This window comes from Marmota monax, unplaced genomic scaffold (assembly GCF_021218885.2).
Source record: "Marmota monax isolate L192 unplaced genomic scaffold, Marmota_monax_Labrador192_F-V1.1 WCK01_AAM20220418_F8-fsc00044, whole genome shotgun sequence".
NCBI lineage: Eukaryota > Metazoa > Chordata > Mammalia > Rodentia > Sciuridae > Marmota > Marmota monax.
This window is the reverse complement of record NW_026695198.1, coordinates 6,296,343-6,313,373: the sequence shown is the minus strand read 5'-3', so window position 1 is coordinate 6,313,373 and position 17,031 is coordinate 6,296,343. Positions and strand designations below refer to the sequence as shown.

Below are 17,031 nucleotides of genomic sequence, written 5' to 3'. Positions count from 1 at the left end.
AAATATTGAATCAGCATTGTGTCGCAGGATTAAACCTTAATTGGCCATGGTGTATAAACCTTTTAATATTGATGAATTCTATTTACCAATACTTTGTTGATGATTTCTGTGTACATGTTCATGAGAGGTATTGGTCTGTAGTTCTTTTGTTTGCTGCTGTTGTTGTTTGGTACTGTCTCTATCTGATTTGGATGTTAGGGTCGGCCTCCTACAGTGAGTCAAAAAGTATTGCCTTCCTTTCTATTTTATGCAAGGAATCATATAGAGTCGTCATAATATATTTTAAAATCATTTAGTAGAATTCTCTAGCAAAATGATTTTCATTCTTTCCTTGAGATTCCTTTTTTGAGGGAAGGTTTTTCCCCATATTTTTACTGCTGCATTATAGTTGTCAATAATGGTGGGACTTATTGTTATTTATTCAGACATGCACACAACATAACAATAAAATTTGGCCAAAATCATCCCCCCCCATTTCCCTATTTCTTCCCTCTTCTGGTCCTTTACTGATCTTCCTTCAATTTTCATGAGATTCCTCCACCCCCACTCACCTTTCTTTTCCTTTTTCCTCTATAGTTCCATATATGAGAGAAAATATATGACCCTTGACTTTCTGAGTTTGGCTTATAATATAGTGATCTGAAGTTCCATCCATTTTCCTGCAAGTGACATAATTTCATTTTTCTTTATGGCTGAATAAGACTCTATTGTGTACATATACTACATTTTGTTTATCCATTTATCCATTTTTGATGGACAGCAGTTTGGCTATTATGAATTATACTGTTATAAACATGGAGATCTCTCTCTCTCTCTCTCTCTCTATATATATATATATATATATATATTTATATATATTATATATATATTATGTTGACTTTAATATTTTAGGATTAATACCAAGGCGTGCTATATGATGGTTCTCATGCCTAGTCATCTGAGGAAACTCCATACTGATTTCCATAGTGTTTGTACTAATTTACCATGCCTCCAACAGGGTAAAGTGTCCCTTTTTCTCCACATCCTCTTCAGCATTTATCGTTGCTTGCATTCTTGATGATTGCCATTTCTGACTGGAGTGAGATGAAATCTCAGCGTAATTTTTGATTTTCATTTTTGGGGGAGGAGGAGTTTTTAAAGATTGTAAATCCAATTTCCTTGCTCATTGTGGGAGCTATTTTAATCATCTAGTTCCTATTAATTGAGTTGAGACGGTCTGTGCTTTCTGAGGGAAAAAGATTTCTACTTTGAAAAGGCATCCTTTTACATTAGCCAGAAATAAAATTTGATGTTAACTGTTGGGCTGGGGATGTGGCTCAAGCGGTAATGCGCTCGCCTGGCATGCGCGGGCCGCTGGGTTGGATCCTCAGAACCACATAAAAATAAAAGATGATGTTTCCACGGAAAACTAAAAAATAAATATTGAAAAAAAAAGCTTGTTCTCTCTCTCTCTCTCTTTAAAAAAAAAATGATGTTAACTGTATAGCTTGCCTTTAGGCTTACCAAAAGATATTGAGAAAGAATAATGAAAACCCTTGCACCCACTCCTCAGCTGAAGAAATAAAGCATTGTGAATATGGTTGACACTTGTGTGCTTTCCTCTTCTTTTATTCCTGCTCTGTCCTCTGTCCTAATTATCACCAGCCTGAGTTTGGTGTTTATTATTCTCCTAGATGACCAAGTAAATTGACTTTTTAAAACTAATGTGGACAACCAATTTAGCATTTATATTTATACTGTTTGATGGGGTTGGCACATATTGACTAAAATGATAGCGACAGGATGTTATCTTGGCTCATTCCTACAGCTCTCCCAGTGTTTACTCGACTTCCTCAGGATGCAAAGGTAGATGTTGGGAAGAATATAAACATTTCATGTCATGCTCAAGGAGAACCACAGCCTATAATTACTTGGAATAAGGTAAGATCTCAACTAAAGCTTCTGTAATATCAAAAACATCGACAGGTGTATTGACCCACTGAAACCCAGACGATGATTCTCATATGGATTTATTACTGTTGTGATTTTTGCTAGCAGGCAATACTTTTCATGCTGTAGCAGGTTTATTTCTTGATTCTTCTTTTTTTAAGTGACTGAATCTGATTTTGGCTCAAGGTTTTGATAAAAATTTTGTCCTTCCTCATTTGCTTGGTGATAAAAACTTCATAAGCATAACTAAATTCCTTGAAGAAAAAATCACTTTGCCATGTATAAATTAAGAGTTTTCGTGGCTAGCGAGAAACCATCATAAATTAATAACTCAGAAATGCATTAAAACTAGGTCGTTAGCTGAAAACAAGAAAGGAATAAAAAAACCTGATATTAAAGGGACATGTCAAAAAAAAAGTACTTCTAAAGGTTGAAAACCTGAATGGCTTTAAAGAAATAATAGGTCTTTATTTATATATCTTATTTCTTTTGGTTCTTTGAGCTATAGTCTTTCAACACAATTGCTTCTTCCATTTTAAGTTTTCCATCACAATGAAATGATTGGTCTCAGATTTCAATGTTCTTAACAAAATCAATGAATGTGCACACACTTGAATGACAGGTTTTATGGAAAAGTGTGACAAAATGTGAAATTTGTGAAAGATCACAGAACTGTGTTTACTAAAACCACTTAGTTTATTTTTGTTTGTATCATATGGCAACAAAGCCACCTATTTTTGCTAGTTCTCTTCTTTTGTACTGTAGCCGAGCATCGTGTGAGGTTCTTTATGAAGAGTAAGTTCGGTGCCTCCAATTGAGCTTGTGTCCTCTCACATAGTCTTGAGTATTGTTTTGTGAGCCAGAAATCTCACTATGTTCCCTGGCCTGGGAATATAGCAACACCTCTGCCTCAGCCTCCTGGTAGCTGGGTCTCCAGGCATGTGCCACTATGCCAGTGTAAACTCTTTTTTTATTTAATACTATCTATCCAAATGCTTTAATACTAACAGAAGAACTGTGGAAAATATATATTTTTTGGCAGTATAAAGCCTTATCTGACATTCTACTAAATGCTTCATTATCTAACTATACCAGCAAAATATCTCAAAGTCCACCTTTTGGAAGGTAGGTTCTAATCACGTATTGATGGGGTGCTACTGTATGCCAGTCATTTTACATATACTATCCCATTTCATTTTCATAACAATCTTCCTCAGTTCAAAAGTTTGGAAAGGGTACGAGTTAGGATACCTTTCAAATAAGTAGATAAGGGATTTATTGGAAAGCTATCTGATTGCTCATGCTCTAAGCAAAAAGCACAGAGCTGGGAGTTCTGGTACTAAGTGAGAAGAAGGGAGGGGAAAAGAGTGAATTTGGAAAGAAGATGCAATGGTGGTCCAGCCAAAAGAAGGGAAGGGGAAAGACTACCGGGGCCCCGCACCTAGGCATCTGATCTCCTCAGATGTGGCCCGTGTATGATCTCTTTCCAGCTGCTCTTCCATCAAGTAGGTCCTGTCCTCTCTTCTACTTCCTGTCACTGCCTAGCCTGAGTTACCATCTGCCTGTCACCTTGGACTTGTTTCCTAGCATTGTCCCAAGATAGCTGCACAAATCTGAAAACATATAAGACATTCTCAGACTCTAACCTTTATGGTTACTCTCTGGCCCATTGGCCATTACTGGAGTAAGAATTCTTTAAAAAAAAAAAATCTCTCTTGTCTTTAGTTTCATGAGAGTCTTTTGGAGAGGGGCAAGATAATGGTATCTCTATTACAATCTCTGAAAGCCATTTTTTTTCTTTTTAAAATTAACATCATAATGATGATGGACATTTAAAAATAAAATTCCTTATCTTATTTTTTTGGGTACTCAAATCACTGAACCACATCCCCAGCCTATTTTGTATTTTATTTAGAGACAAGGTCTCACTGAGTTGCTTAGCACCTTGATTTTGCTGAGGCTGGCTTTGAACTCATGATCCTCCTGCCTCAGCCTCCTGAGCTGTTGGGATTATAGGAATGTGCTACCACATCTGGCAATAAATTCTTAATAATTAGTAGAGAATGCACTTTAATAGTAGTTTATATAAAATTAGTTACTTGTATCTTCTTAAAGTATATTTTTTGAACTGGGAAATACAGTTATCTATATACCAGTGTAGCTATACAAAATGTGTCTAGGGAAGTCAAAAATAAGGAAACATTTTGATGTTTTCAGGTGGTGGATTTTTGAGCATTTTTCTCCTTAAAATCTTGTTCTTATTTTTATTGTCAGAATTGTCTTTTAGAAGTAAGCAGGTTGTTAATACTTTGCTTACATCCATCTATTGAGTGATGGTTTTAAGAAAATCACATGCTAAATAATACACTACTGAACTTATGAGTGTCATATTTATTTTAATTAGAAGACAAAACAGCACTTCTTGGGAATCTCTTTCTTTCTTCTCTTTGTTCGATTTATTTGATACCTCCTATAGTGCTTGATACATGGCAGGCACTCAGTAGATATTTGTTGAACAAATGCAGACTACATCGAATGAAGTGTAAATATTTACTTTTTAAGGACCCACGCTTTCTCCCAATGACAACCCTTTTTTACTTGGTAGGCAGGTATACAGATTACTGAGAGTGGTAAATTCCATATTGACAGTGGAGGCACACTGACCATCTACGACGCAGGCCAGGCTGACCAAGGAAGATACGAATGTCTGGCTCGGAATTCATTTGGCCTTGTTGTGGCAAACATGTTTCTTACAGTCACTGGTAGGTATTTAGAGATCCATTTATAACAACCAAATAAATGTGTTTGAACAGCTTCTTGTAATCCTGGTTCATCTTATTACTCGTGTTCCTTTTTGCATTCTTTCTACCCAAATGTGTTAAAAATCAAATTAAAGCTATCTTATTATTTTAAAGTTTAAACTCTGTTAGTGAATATGAAACAAAAACCATTATGCCAAAGGAACATAACCAGCAGGGATTTGCCAATGTGTCTCATGTTATCTTGGAAGTTGGCAATTATAGAATGTAAGATGTACTCATTGCCAAAATGTGGAGCGAAAGATTGAAGCATAACACAGAATTTAATGTGTTTGTTACTCTGGCCTAGTATATCCTAGATTAAAATAAAAAGTTAACCAAATGGCTAAGTAAGCTTTGCTACCATCATATGTCTGGAAGCATTTATTACTGGCCAAAACAAGTGGTATTGCTTTCTGCATTTTGTCATCAGCCTGGTTAAATAGGCTTGCCATAACCTTTTGCTGGTTGATTTTATATCATGTTTTAAAAAAATTGCTTGTTATAGCTTTATAAAAAAAAAATAAAATACCCCCCTTTCATTGGTTCAGTTCAAATTGGAAGTGAGAGAGAACACTTGTAGGCTAATTTGAGTGCAGGAAACTGGAGGCTCAGATGTGGTTATGCAAATGGAAACAAACTGTGATGAAGGGGTTTGGAATGTTCTCTGCAAAGAGGAAGCAATGCAGAGAAACACGGCATGTCTTCTTGTAGGAGCTGACATCCAAGTTTTTTTCTTTCTTTGAAAGTGGGTTTAGGAACTTTTCCTGTACTGAAAAATAGTGGTTAAAATAAAAACTTCAGTTATAAGTTGCTACAGTGCTGTTTTGGGCTTTGTCAATCATTCAATTTCCTTATAAATGGGCCAATTTCATAAATATGGTTTTGCATTTATTTCCCTCTTTTTTTCCTAGCCCTTATGGGTGTACAAGAGAGATTGGGTAACCTTTCATTCTAAATATAAGCCTGATTAAAAAGAGATTATCAAATCCTATCCTTAAATATGTTTCTATTTTTCTATTAAATCAGTAGTCTCATATCCTTCCACTAAAATATTCTTTTGAGATATTAAATTTCTGAGCATTTCATCTGTCTGAATACTGTATGCAAAACATATATTTTCATTAGTGACACATTAGTTTTCATGAATTTATTATATTGTATGGTAAAAATGTACTAACTATAGAATATTATTTTGAAAATTGTAAAAAATGTAATTTAGTAACCAAAAACCATTTAGTCTAACAGAGAAAGAAATTCTTTATTGTTTATAGTTTCTGAATGCTACAAAATCTTAGTCTCACTCTGATGTTATTCTCTATGAGTTCATGTTTTTCCTGATTTAAAATCTTTGGAAGTTGTATTTCTTATGAATTTATGGAGTTTTCTTTCTGCTCTTCAACTATTTACGAGACCCGAAAAAAGAATGTCCTTGAGGTATTTTGGAAAAGAGCCATCGTAGCATTTAAAGTAACATTGCTATCTTCACAGATGTTAGAAATCTATCCATTAAACAAACAAACATTTTTCTGTATCTGTCTCTGTTTTGCTTCATCACACATACAAAAGACTCTAATTGTAGTGAAAAAGCATTTTAGAATCTCTAAAATAAGAATTGCAGTTAATTGACAGAAATTTAACTAAGCATCATTTAATATATTTATAGTTACATATGCATATTTCATATAACTATCATTTAATATATAATACATATTTTAATTTATATAATAATATATATAATTATCCATGATTTATGTAAAATGATGGTTAATTAGAACATCATTTAATATGTACATATACTTTATATATGTACATGTGTATGTGTGTTTCAGTCAGTTTTTCACACTGTGATCAAAAGAAATAACAAGAACAATTTTAGGGAAGGGATAGTTTATCTGGGGCTCATGATTTCAGAGGTCTCAGTCCATAGATGGTTGGCTCCTTTGCTCTGGGCCCAAGGTGTGGCAGAACATCATGGTAGAAGAGTATGGTAGAGGAAAGCAGCTTAGGACATGGTCACCAAGGACAAATATACATCCTGAAAGCACAACCCAAAGATCCACCTCCTCTAGCCACACCTACCTGCCTATGGCTACCACCAAGCTAATACCTATCAGGGGATTAATACATTGATCAAGTTAAAACTCTTATAACCCAATCCCTTCACCTTTAAACTTTCTTGCATTTTCTCACACATAAGCTTTTAGGGAACAAATATCTAAACCATACACACACATACACACACACACACAGTAAATTATTTAGATTAAAATGTGTTAATTAATCTATCAGATTTTAAAACAGCAATAAGTAACAATCATCAATATTCTGTTCTACTATGCAAAAAATTTAAAAAAATTAAAAACCCAGAAAATCAGGTTATAGGAGTATAATAACACAATACAAAAGAAGTCGTTGTAACAATATATATGTATATATTTTGCTCTGGGGACATATATATGAGGGAAAATTAATTTGGGTCTGCTTTTCATAACACATAAATTTCATGATAGTATTCTTTTATATATAGGGAAGACATGATAAAATAATATAAATTTAAATTTTAATAAATTTAAGACAAGGAGTATGTGTTTGCTTACAAAATCCAAATTAGGCTGGGGGTGATGACACATACCTGTAATATCAGTGTCTTGGGAGGCTGAGGCAGGAGGATCACAAGGTCAAAGCTAGTCTCAGAAACTTAGCAAGGCCTGGAACAACTTAGGGTGTCCCTGTCTCTAAATAAAAAACATTAAAAAGGGCTGGGAATGTGGTTCAGTATTTAAGGGCACTTGGGTTCAATCCCTTGTACAAAAAACAAAACAAATAAACCCCCAATTATCAAAAGAAGGGAAACATATAACATAGAATATACTGATAAAGCATTTTATAGCTTAGACCCTCTCATTTGTAATGAAAAGGAAAAATGCATGCATTGTAGATTTGTCCAGTCTTGCTTCCCCCACTTAACAGTTATGAAATGCTGGAACTCTGCTGTGTAAAAAGTGATACAGAGTATCACATGTTTTGAGTTTCTATTCAAGATTGGGGAAAATAGCCATAAGAAGTAATCCCAAATGATAAAAAGTACACATTCTAGACATTATTTATAAAATGTGAATGTTACAGACTGATGTCCACAGCAAGGTATTTATTAATTGTTTTATGATACTGGAGCTTGAACCAATGGCCTTATGCTTGCTAAACAAGCACTCTATGCTGAGCTATATACCCCCATCCCTTTTTAAATTTATTTTATTTTTTATTTTGAGATAGTGTCCCACTAAGTGGCTGAGGCTGTTATTGATTCTGAGCCTCTTGTAGTTGAGTTACAGGCGTATGCTACCAAGACCATAGTAGGGCATTTATGATAGCAAACAAACAAAAAACAGAGAGGGAAAGTTTCCATGGTTGAAATTTTTCAGGAAATTCATTTTTCCCCTTAAGATTTAATAGTTTTTTAAAAAATATTTATTATTTGTGTATTATGTATGTATTATTAGTTTTAGGTGGATATATTAGTTTGTTTTTATGTGGTGCTAAGGATCAAACCCAGTGCCTCATGCATGCTAGGTGAGCATTCTACCACTGAGCCACCACCCCAGCCCCAAGATTTAATAGTTTTTTTTAGAAATAATTTAAACAGATTTGGGTAACCTGTAAAGCTAATACGGTATTTTCTAGAACCTTGTTGTTTAGGATGTCCTCAGATACTTATACTGGCAAATATTATTGTGTCGGCACACTTCTTTTTCTTTGCCTAGATAATATTTGGCATCTGAGTGCTACTCATTTTATTTTAGACCCAAAGGAAAAAAAAAAAAGTCTTCTGTTCAAGAGCAATTTACTTTAACATCTCCTTTCTTTTTTTTTTTTTTTTTTTTTTTTTTTTTAATTTTTTTTTATTGGTTGTTCAAAACATTATAAAGCTCTTCACATATCATATTTCATACATTAGATTCAAGTTGGTTATGAACTCCCAATTTTACCCCAAATACAGATTGCAGAATCACATCGGTTACACATCCACATTTTTACATAATGCCCTATTAGTAACTGTTGTATTCTGCTACCTTTCCTATCCTCTACCATCCCCCCTCCCTCCCCTCCCATCTTCTCTCTCTACCCCATCCACTGTAATTCATATCTCTCCTTGTTTATTTTCCCATTCCCCTCACAACCTCTTATATGTAATTTTGTATAACAATGAGGGTCTCCCTCCATTACCATGCAATTTCCCTTTTCTCTCCCTTTCCATCCCACCTCATGTATCTGTTTAATGTTAATCTTTTCTTCCTGCTCTTCCTCCCTGCTCTGTTCTTAGTTGCTCTCCTTATATCAAAGAAGACATTTGGTATTTGTTTTTTAGGGATTGGCTAGCTTCACTAAGCATAATCTGCTCTAGTGCCATCCATTTCCCTGCAAATTCTATGATTTTGTCATTTTTTAGTGCTGCGTAATACTCCATGGTGTATAAATGCCACATTTTTTTTATCCATTCATCTATTGAAGGGCATCTGGGTTGGTTCCACAGTCTAGCAATTGTGAATTGTGCTGCTATGAACATCGATGTAGCAGTATCCCTGTAGTACGCTCTTTTAAGGTCTTCAGGGAAAAGTCCAAGAAGGGCAATAGCTGGGTCAAATGGTGGTTCCATTCCCAGCTTTCCCAGGAGTCTCCATACTGTTTTCCAGATTGGCCGCACCAGTTTGCAGTCCCACCAGCAATGTACAAGAGTACCCTTTTCCCCACATCCTCTCCAGCACTTGTTGTTGTTTGACTTCATAATGGCTGCCAATCTTACTGGAGTGAGATGGTATCTTAGGGTGGTTTTGATTTGCATTTCTCTGACTGCTAGAGATGGTGAGCATTTTTTCATGTACTTGTTGATTGATTGTATGTCCTCCTCTGAGAAGTGTCTGTTCAGGTCTTTGGCCCATTTGTTGATTGGGTTATTTGTTTTCTTATTGTTTAATTTTTTGAGTTCTTTGTATACTCTGGATATTAGGGCTCTATCTGAAGTGTGAGGAGTAAAAATTTGTTCCCATGATGTAGGCTCCCTATTTACCTCTTTTATTGTTTCTCTTGCTGAGAGAAAACTTTTCAGTTTAAGTAAGTCCCATTTGTTGATTTTTGTTATCAACTTTTGTGCTATGGGTGTCCTATTAAGGAATTTGGAGCCCGACCCTACAATATGTAGATCGGAGCCAACTTTTTCTTCTATCAGACGCAGAGTCTCTGATTTGATATCTAGCTCCTTGATCCACTTTGAGTTAACTTTTGTGCATGGCGAGAGGAGGGGATTCAGTTTCATTTTGTTGCATATGGATTTCCAGTTTTCCCAGCACCATTTGTTGAAGATGCTATCCTCCCTCCATTGCATGCTTTTAGCTCCTTTATCAAATATAAGATAGTTGTAGCTTTGTGGATTAGTCTCTGTGTCCTCTATTCTGTACCATTGGTCCACCCTCCTGTTTTGGTACCAGTACCATGCTGTTTTTGTTACTATTGCTCTGTAATATAGTTTTAAGTCTGGTATCGCTATACCGCCTGATTCACACTTCCTGCTTAGAATTGCTTTTGCTATTCTGGGTCTTTTATTTTTCCATATGAATTTCATGATTGCTTTATCCATTTCTACAAGAAATGCCGTTGGGATTTTGATTGGCATTGCATTAAACCTATAGAGAACTTTTGGTAATATCGCCATTTTGATGATGTTAGTTCTGCCTATCCATGAACAGGGTATATTTTTCCATCTTCTAAGATCTTCTTCTACTTCTCTTTTTAGGGTTTTGTAGTTTTCATTATATAAATCTTTCACCTCTCTTGTTAGGTTGATTCCCAAGTATTTTATTTTTTTTGAGGATATTGTGAATGGAGTGTTTTTCCTCATTTCCGTTTCAGAAGTTTTGTCGCTGATATACAGAAATGCCTTTGATTTATGCGTGTTGATTTTATATCCTGCCACTTTGCTGAATTCATTTATTAGTTCTAGTAGTTTTTTTGTAGACCCTTTTGGGTCTTCTAGGTATAGAATCATGTCATCTGCAAATAGTGATAATTTAAGTTCTTCCTTTCCTATTTTTATGCCTTTAATTTCTTTCGTCTGTCTAATTGCTCTGGCCAGTGTTTCGAGAACTATATTGAATAGAAGTGGTGATAGAGGGCATCCCTGTCTTGTTCCAGATTTTAGGGGGAATGCCTTCAATTTTTCTCCATTGAGAATGATGCTAGCCTGAGGCTTAGCGTAGATAGCTTTTACAATGTCGAGGTAAGTTCCTGTTATCCCTAGTTTTTCTAATGTTTTGAACATAAAGGGATGCTGTACTTTGTCGAATGCTTTTTCTGCGTCTATTGAGATGATCATATGGTTCTTATTTTTAAGTCTATTGATGTGGTGAATAACATTTATTGATTTCCGTATATTGAACCATCCTTGCATCCCAGGGATGAATCCAACTTGATCATGGTGCACAATTTTTTTGATGTGCCTTTGTATCCGGTTCGCCAGAATTTTATTGAGGATTTTTGCATCTATGTTCATCAGAGATATTGGTCTGTAGTTTTCTTTCTTTGAGGTGTCTTTGTCTGGTTTCGGAATCAGGGTGATGTTGGCCTCATAGAATGAATTTGGCAGAGCTCCTTCTTTTTCTATTTCCTGAAATAACTTGAAAAGTATTGGTATTAATTCTTCCTTAAAGGTTTTGTAAAACTCCGCTGTATACCCATCCGGTCCTGGGCTTTTCTTGGTTGGAAGTCTTTTGATTGCTTCTTCTATTTCATCTATTGTTATTGGTCTGTTTAAGTTGTGAGTATCCTCCTGACTCAGTCTGGGCAAATCATATGACTTAAGGAATTTATCAATGTCTTCACTATCTTCTATTTTATTGGAATATAGGTTTTCAAAATAATTTCTAATTGTCTTCTGTATTTCTGTAGTGTCTGTTGTGATATTGCCTTTTTCATCCCGTATGTTAGTGATTTGAGTTCTCTCTCTTCTTCTCTTCGTTAGCATGGCTAAGGGTCTGTCGATCTTATTTATTTTTTCAAAGAACCAACTTTTAGTTTTGTTAATTTTTTCAATAGTTTCTTTTGTTTCAATTTCATTGATTTCCGCTCTGATTTTAATTATTTCTTGCCTTCTGCTACATTTGCTGTTGTTTTGCTCTTCCTTTTCTAGGGCTTTGAGATGAAGTGTGAGCTCATTTATTTGTTGGTTTTTCCTTTTTTTGAGGAATGACCTCCAAGCGATGAATTTCCCTCTTAAAACTGCTTTCATTGTGTCCCATAGATTCCGATATGTTGTGTCTGTATTTTCATTTATCTCTAAGAATTTTTTGATTTCTTCCTTTATGTCTTCTGTAACCCATTGATCATTCAGTAACATATTGTTCATTTTCCATGTGATGTAGGATTTTTCCTTCCGTCTTTTATCATTGATTTCCAGTTTCATTCCATTATGATCAGATAAAATGCATGGTATTATCTCCACCCCTGTATATTTACTGAGGGTTGCCCTATGGCATAATATATGGTCTATTTTTGAGGAGGATCCATGTGCTGCTGAGAAAAAAGTATATCCACTTGATGATGGTTGATATATTCTATATATGTCAGTTAAGTCTAGGTTGTTGATTGTGATATTGAGTTCTATAGTTTCTTTATTCAGCTTTTGTTTGGAGGATCTGTCCAATTGTGAGAGAGGTGTGTTGAAGTCACCCATAATTATTGTGTTGTGGTCTATTTGATTCTTGAACTTGAGGAGAATTTGTTTTATGAACGTCGCAGCACCATTATTTGGTGCATAAATATTGATAATTGTTATGTCTTGTTGGTAAATGGTTCCTTTTAACAGTATATAATGTCCTTCCTTATCCCTTTTGATTAATTTAGTCTTGAAGTCAATTTTATTCGATATGAGGATGGCCACCCCTGCTTGCTTACGAGGACCGTGTGCATGGTATATTTTTTCCCAACCTTTCACCTTCAGCCTGTGTATGTCTTTTCCAATCAGATGTGTCTCCTGGAGGCAGCATATTGTTGGATTTGTTTTTTTAATCCATGTTACCAGCCTATGTCGCTTTATTGGAGAGTTTAAGCCATTAATGTTTAGAGTTACTATTGATATATGGTTTGTACTTCCAGCCATGTTTGATTATTTATCTTCTTTTTTTTTTTTTTTTAATTTAGTTTGTTTCTCCATGGTTAGCTTTCCCCCCGCCCTCTGTCTTTATAGAGGCACTTCCCACTGATGGTTTTGGTTATTGTTTTTCATTTCTTCCTCGTGTAGTGTTTTGCTCAAGATGCTTTGCAATGCTGGTTTTCTGGCTGCAAATTCTTTTAGCTTTTGTTTATCATGAAAGATTTTTATTTCGTTATCGTACCTGAAGCTTAATTTTGCTGGATACAGAATTCTTGGTTGGCATCCATTGTCTTTCAGTGTTTGAAATACGTTGTTCCAGGATCTTCTCGCTTTCAGCGTCTGTGATGAAAAATCCGTTGTTAACCTTATTGGTTTACCCCTGAATGTAATCTGCCTCCTTTCTCTTGTAGCTTTTAGTATTTTCTCTTTGTTCTGTATATTGGATATCTTCATAACAATGTGTCTTGGCGTTGGTCTACTGTGATTTTGTGTGCTCGGTGTCCTGTATGCATCTACAATTTGTATATCCGTTTCCTTTTTTATTTCTGGAAAGTTTTCTGTAATTATTTCTTTCAGCAGGTTACTCATTCCCTTGGTTTGAATCTCTGTACCTTCTTCTATCCCGATGACTCGTAGGTTTGGTTTCTTTATGTTATCCCATATCTCTTGGATGTTTTTCTCGTGGTTTTTAACCAGCCTTTCTGAGTTGGCTAGGCTCTTTTCAAGATGATATATTTTGTCTTCATTATCTGATGTTCTGGCTTCTACTTGCTCCACTCTGTTAGTGATACTCTCAATTGAGTTTTTAATTTGGTTTATCGTTTCCTTCATTTCTAGAATTATTGTTTGGTTTTTTTTTATAATCTCAATCTCCTGATAAAGATGCTTAACTTCTTCTTTTATCTGTCTATGTAATTCATTTTCAAAGTGTTCTTTCACTGTTTGGATTTGCTGTCTCGTATCTTCTTTAAGGTTCCATTCCATCTGTCTAAGGTATTCCTTGAGTTCTTTATATGACCATTTTTCTGCTGACTCTAGGTCCTCCTGAATATTTAGGCTGTCCTTCATTGTTTGTACTCCTTTTCTTCCTTGCTTTTTTATGCTGCTCATGTTACTTCTTGTTCTGTTTGACTGCTGAGTTACTGTTTACTCTTATAGATTTATTTGATGCTTGAGAGGAAAGATATTAGAAGGGAAGGGAAGAAGTCACTAAAGAGAATGAGAGTAGGCAGGTAGAATTCAAGGAAGGGGGAATAAGAAGATTGAAAAGAAATGAAAAGACAAAAGAAACAAGAATAACAAAGATTAGATAATAAAGAAAGAAAGAAAAGACGGAAAAAAAAATTTTAACAAAAATAATAGTGATAATAAAAAATGAAAATTAAAATTAAAAAAAAATAATAATAAAATTAAAAAAATTAAAAAAAATAGAAACATTGAAAAAAAATTAAAGAACAACAACAAATAAAAATTGAAAATGAAAGAAAAAGAAGAAAGAAAAAAAAAGAAAAAGAAAAGAAAAAAAAATGATAATAATAATAATAATAAATGCAGTCCTAGAGTTCTATTAACTTCTCTTCCAGTAGGTGGAGCTGTGCCCACTGGGCCAAGCTTCTCCTGTCAATAGGTGGGAACCATTCACTGTGCAGCAGCTCTTTCTCCTAGACTGGGCGGGTCTCCAATCCTGAGTGTCTAGGGCCTTGTCTTGTGTTTCCTCAAGCCAGGCCGTGCTCACCTGTGGCGCTCACCACAATACTGTCTACACGCCAGGTCTGCTGCTCCTGGGAGCCCTGTTTTCATGAACACCTGGGCTCACTCTCCCTGTTTGCCTCCCTCAGACCCTAAGTTTGTAGAGCTTGGGGCTGAGATCCCCCAGCGAATTTGCTTGCCCTCCTGTAGCCACGCCCCCGGTAGCTGGTGCAAGAGACCTCAGTTGTCAGCACTGGTGGGAGCGGTAGCCGGGAGTTCCGCGCCGCGAGTCCTGCGCCACTCCTGGTTCCCTCGGTCTGGTTATTGCGTTCACAGGAGAGCTGGGAGTGGCCCTTAAGGTTTCCCCCGCTGTGTGGAGAGAGATGGCTAGGGGATTACACACCTGTCGCGCTGGTTTCACTGCAGTTATCTCCTCCGCCCATGACGCCATTTCTCTGCCATGGTGATATCCCATGCAAATGGTGACCGTTTGTTCCCTTTGCCGGATGACCAATGCAACGGGTGGGTCCTGACTGTCTCTCCCAATCCCCGTTTCAGTCCTGTGGCCACTGCCTATGAAGGCTCGGTTGGCTTTTACCTCTGTAAGTTCCTAAGGGCCGGCCAATTATTTCAGCGGGATCGTTAGTGCTGAGTCACACGAAGCAGGCGAACCGGAGCTTAATTGCCTCCGATTCGGGCTCTGTGTGTGTGTTCTGAGGGGCCCAGCCTGTACACCCCAGATCCACGTCAGCTCAGCATTGCCTAGTGATCCTGAGCAAACAGCATTTAGACAGTTTACGGCTCCCTATGCCCTCACAGTTGAAGATGTCAGAGACTTGATCTCTCTGCGCCTGCCACCATGTTACATCTCCTCAGTAATATTCATGTTGCCCTTACAGCTTCCTGGTATAAGCAAGTTCTTGGGATTATACAAACTGCTGCTTCTGTTTCCAGTCCAGATTTCTAGAAATGAAACTCTGGGCCGCGCTGACAAGCGTCCGCGCTTGTCTGCGACCGTAGCAGAGCCGCCCTGGCAAGCGTCCGCGCTTGTCTGCGCCCGTAGCAGAGCCGCCCTGGCCTCCGCAGCTCTTCAGCCCGGTGCCAGGCCCCAGGGGCCCAAGCGGCTGCCGCCGCGGCTCTCCGTCCCCCTCCTCCGGAGCACGGGTCCCCTGGCAGGGGGGTGCAGAACGACCCCAGAGCAGGCTCTGCCCGAAGGTGCAGCGGCGAACAGGCCACAGAGACGCTCGAGGCTGCAGTCCAGCCTTCGGAGGACAGGGCTCGGCACGCAGCCCAGCTGCAACCTCTAGGTGCGGCTGCCGGACAGTGTATACGGAGCCATCAAGACAGCAAACAGAAAGCAAATGGCGGCTCCCGCGGAGTGGATTTTCGGCACAGAAACCACAGCCCCGCCAGCAATCCCAATCCACAAACTCTCCCTGTATAAAAAATATTCAAAAAAAAAAAAAAAAAAAAAAAGGCGGGGCGCACTGAGCTTTCTTTGCCTCGGGTACTTACAATCCACTGCTGATTGCACATTCAGCTTCTCCGCCCGGAGCGAAGTGAAAGAGGAAGCAGATGGGAGCAAAGCGCCCGCGGCTCTGAGCAGCCAAGCGTCTCTTTTTCGATTTCTTTGTTCTTCCTGCTCCTTGGCAAAGTGGTCCACTACAGATTAACGGTGAAAGGAGCTTTAACAGACTGTGCGAAATCTCTATTAAAGCCGCTGCTTTGAGCACCACGCTCAGCACTTCAGCAACCCCCGTACGCAGCGGCCACCTTCCTTAACATCTCCTTTCTAAATCGGCATAATGACATACTTAGTCAAACTGACAGCAAAGACATTTATATTGAACATTGAAAGTGTGAGATGGTGGGAGTAAGTTATCAGACTTTCCTGATCTCAGGCACTTCTTCACCCATAACTGGGATTCATTTTCTTATTTTTTAAAAAAGGTAGAATTGTCACTTCTCGAGTCCTTTTTGATTCATTATTTCTGTTTCTCAAGTAGACTAAAATGTACAATAGTAATAAAGAGGTAGTTTACAGTATATCTACACAATAGAATTCTTACTCATATAATAAATGTTAATTAAAATATTTATTAGTGAAAAATGCAAAGGTTAAACTGAGTTTATTAAATGAAAAATTTGGAGCACAAGTAAATAACATGCAAACTGTTCTAAATTATATAAAAATAAATTTAAATTTAAGCAATGCTGTCATCTCTGAAATTTTGGTTTTCGTACCTTAATTGTCTATGGTACATTTTCTATTGATGGACCCACAGTCCCTCCCTCTCCTTTCATCCCTCATTTTCTTCACATCTCTTGATTATCAATTTTAGTCACCATTAGTGTGAGCAGTAAGACTGAGGAGCTCCTCCTGATTTCTTCTCCTTTCTGTCCTTTAACCCAGCTACCATGTCTTCCACTTTTTCCTTCCAATATTTGCATCTTTCTTTTTTCTTTTTT

The 17,031-nt window shown here is 37.1% G+C and overlaps 1 protein-coding gene across 1 annotated transcript in view; it reads left to right on the top strand.

Annotated features, from left to right (window-relative positions):
• Pxdnl (peroxidasin like) overlaps window positions 1-17,031 on the top strand; it is a 471,071-nt gene that overhangs the window by 345,770 nt on the left and 108,270 nt on the right. Inside the window, exons 13-14 of the mRNA XM_058573993.1 lie at window positions 1,808-1,920; window positions 4,535-4,691. Coding sequence (XP_058429976.1) covers window positions 1,808-1,920; window positions 4,535-4,691 — 270 coding nt within the window. The remainder of the gene's footprint in view (window positions 1-1,807; window positions 1,921-4,534; window positions 4,692-17,031) is intronic.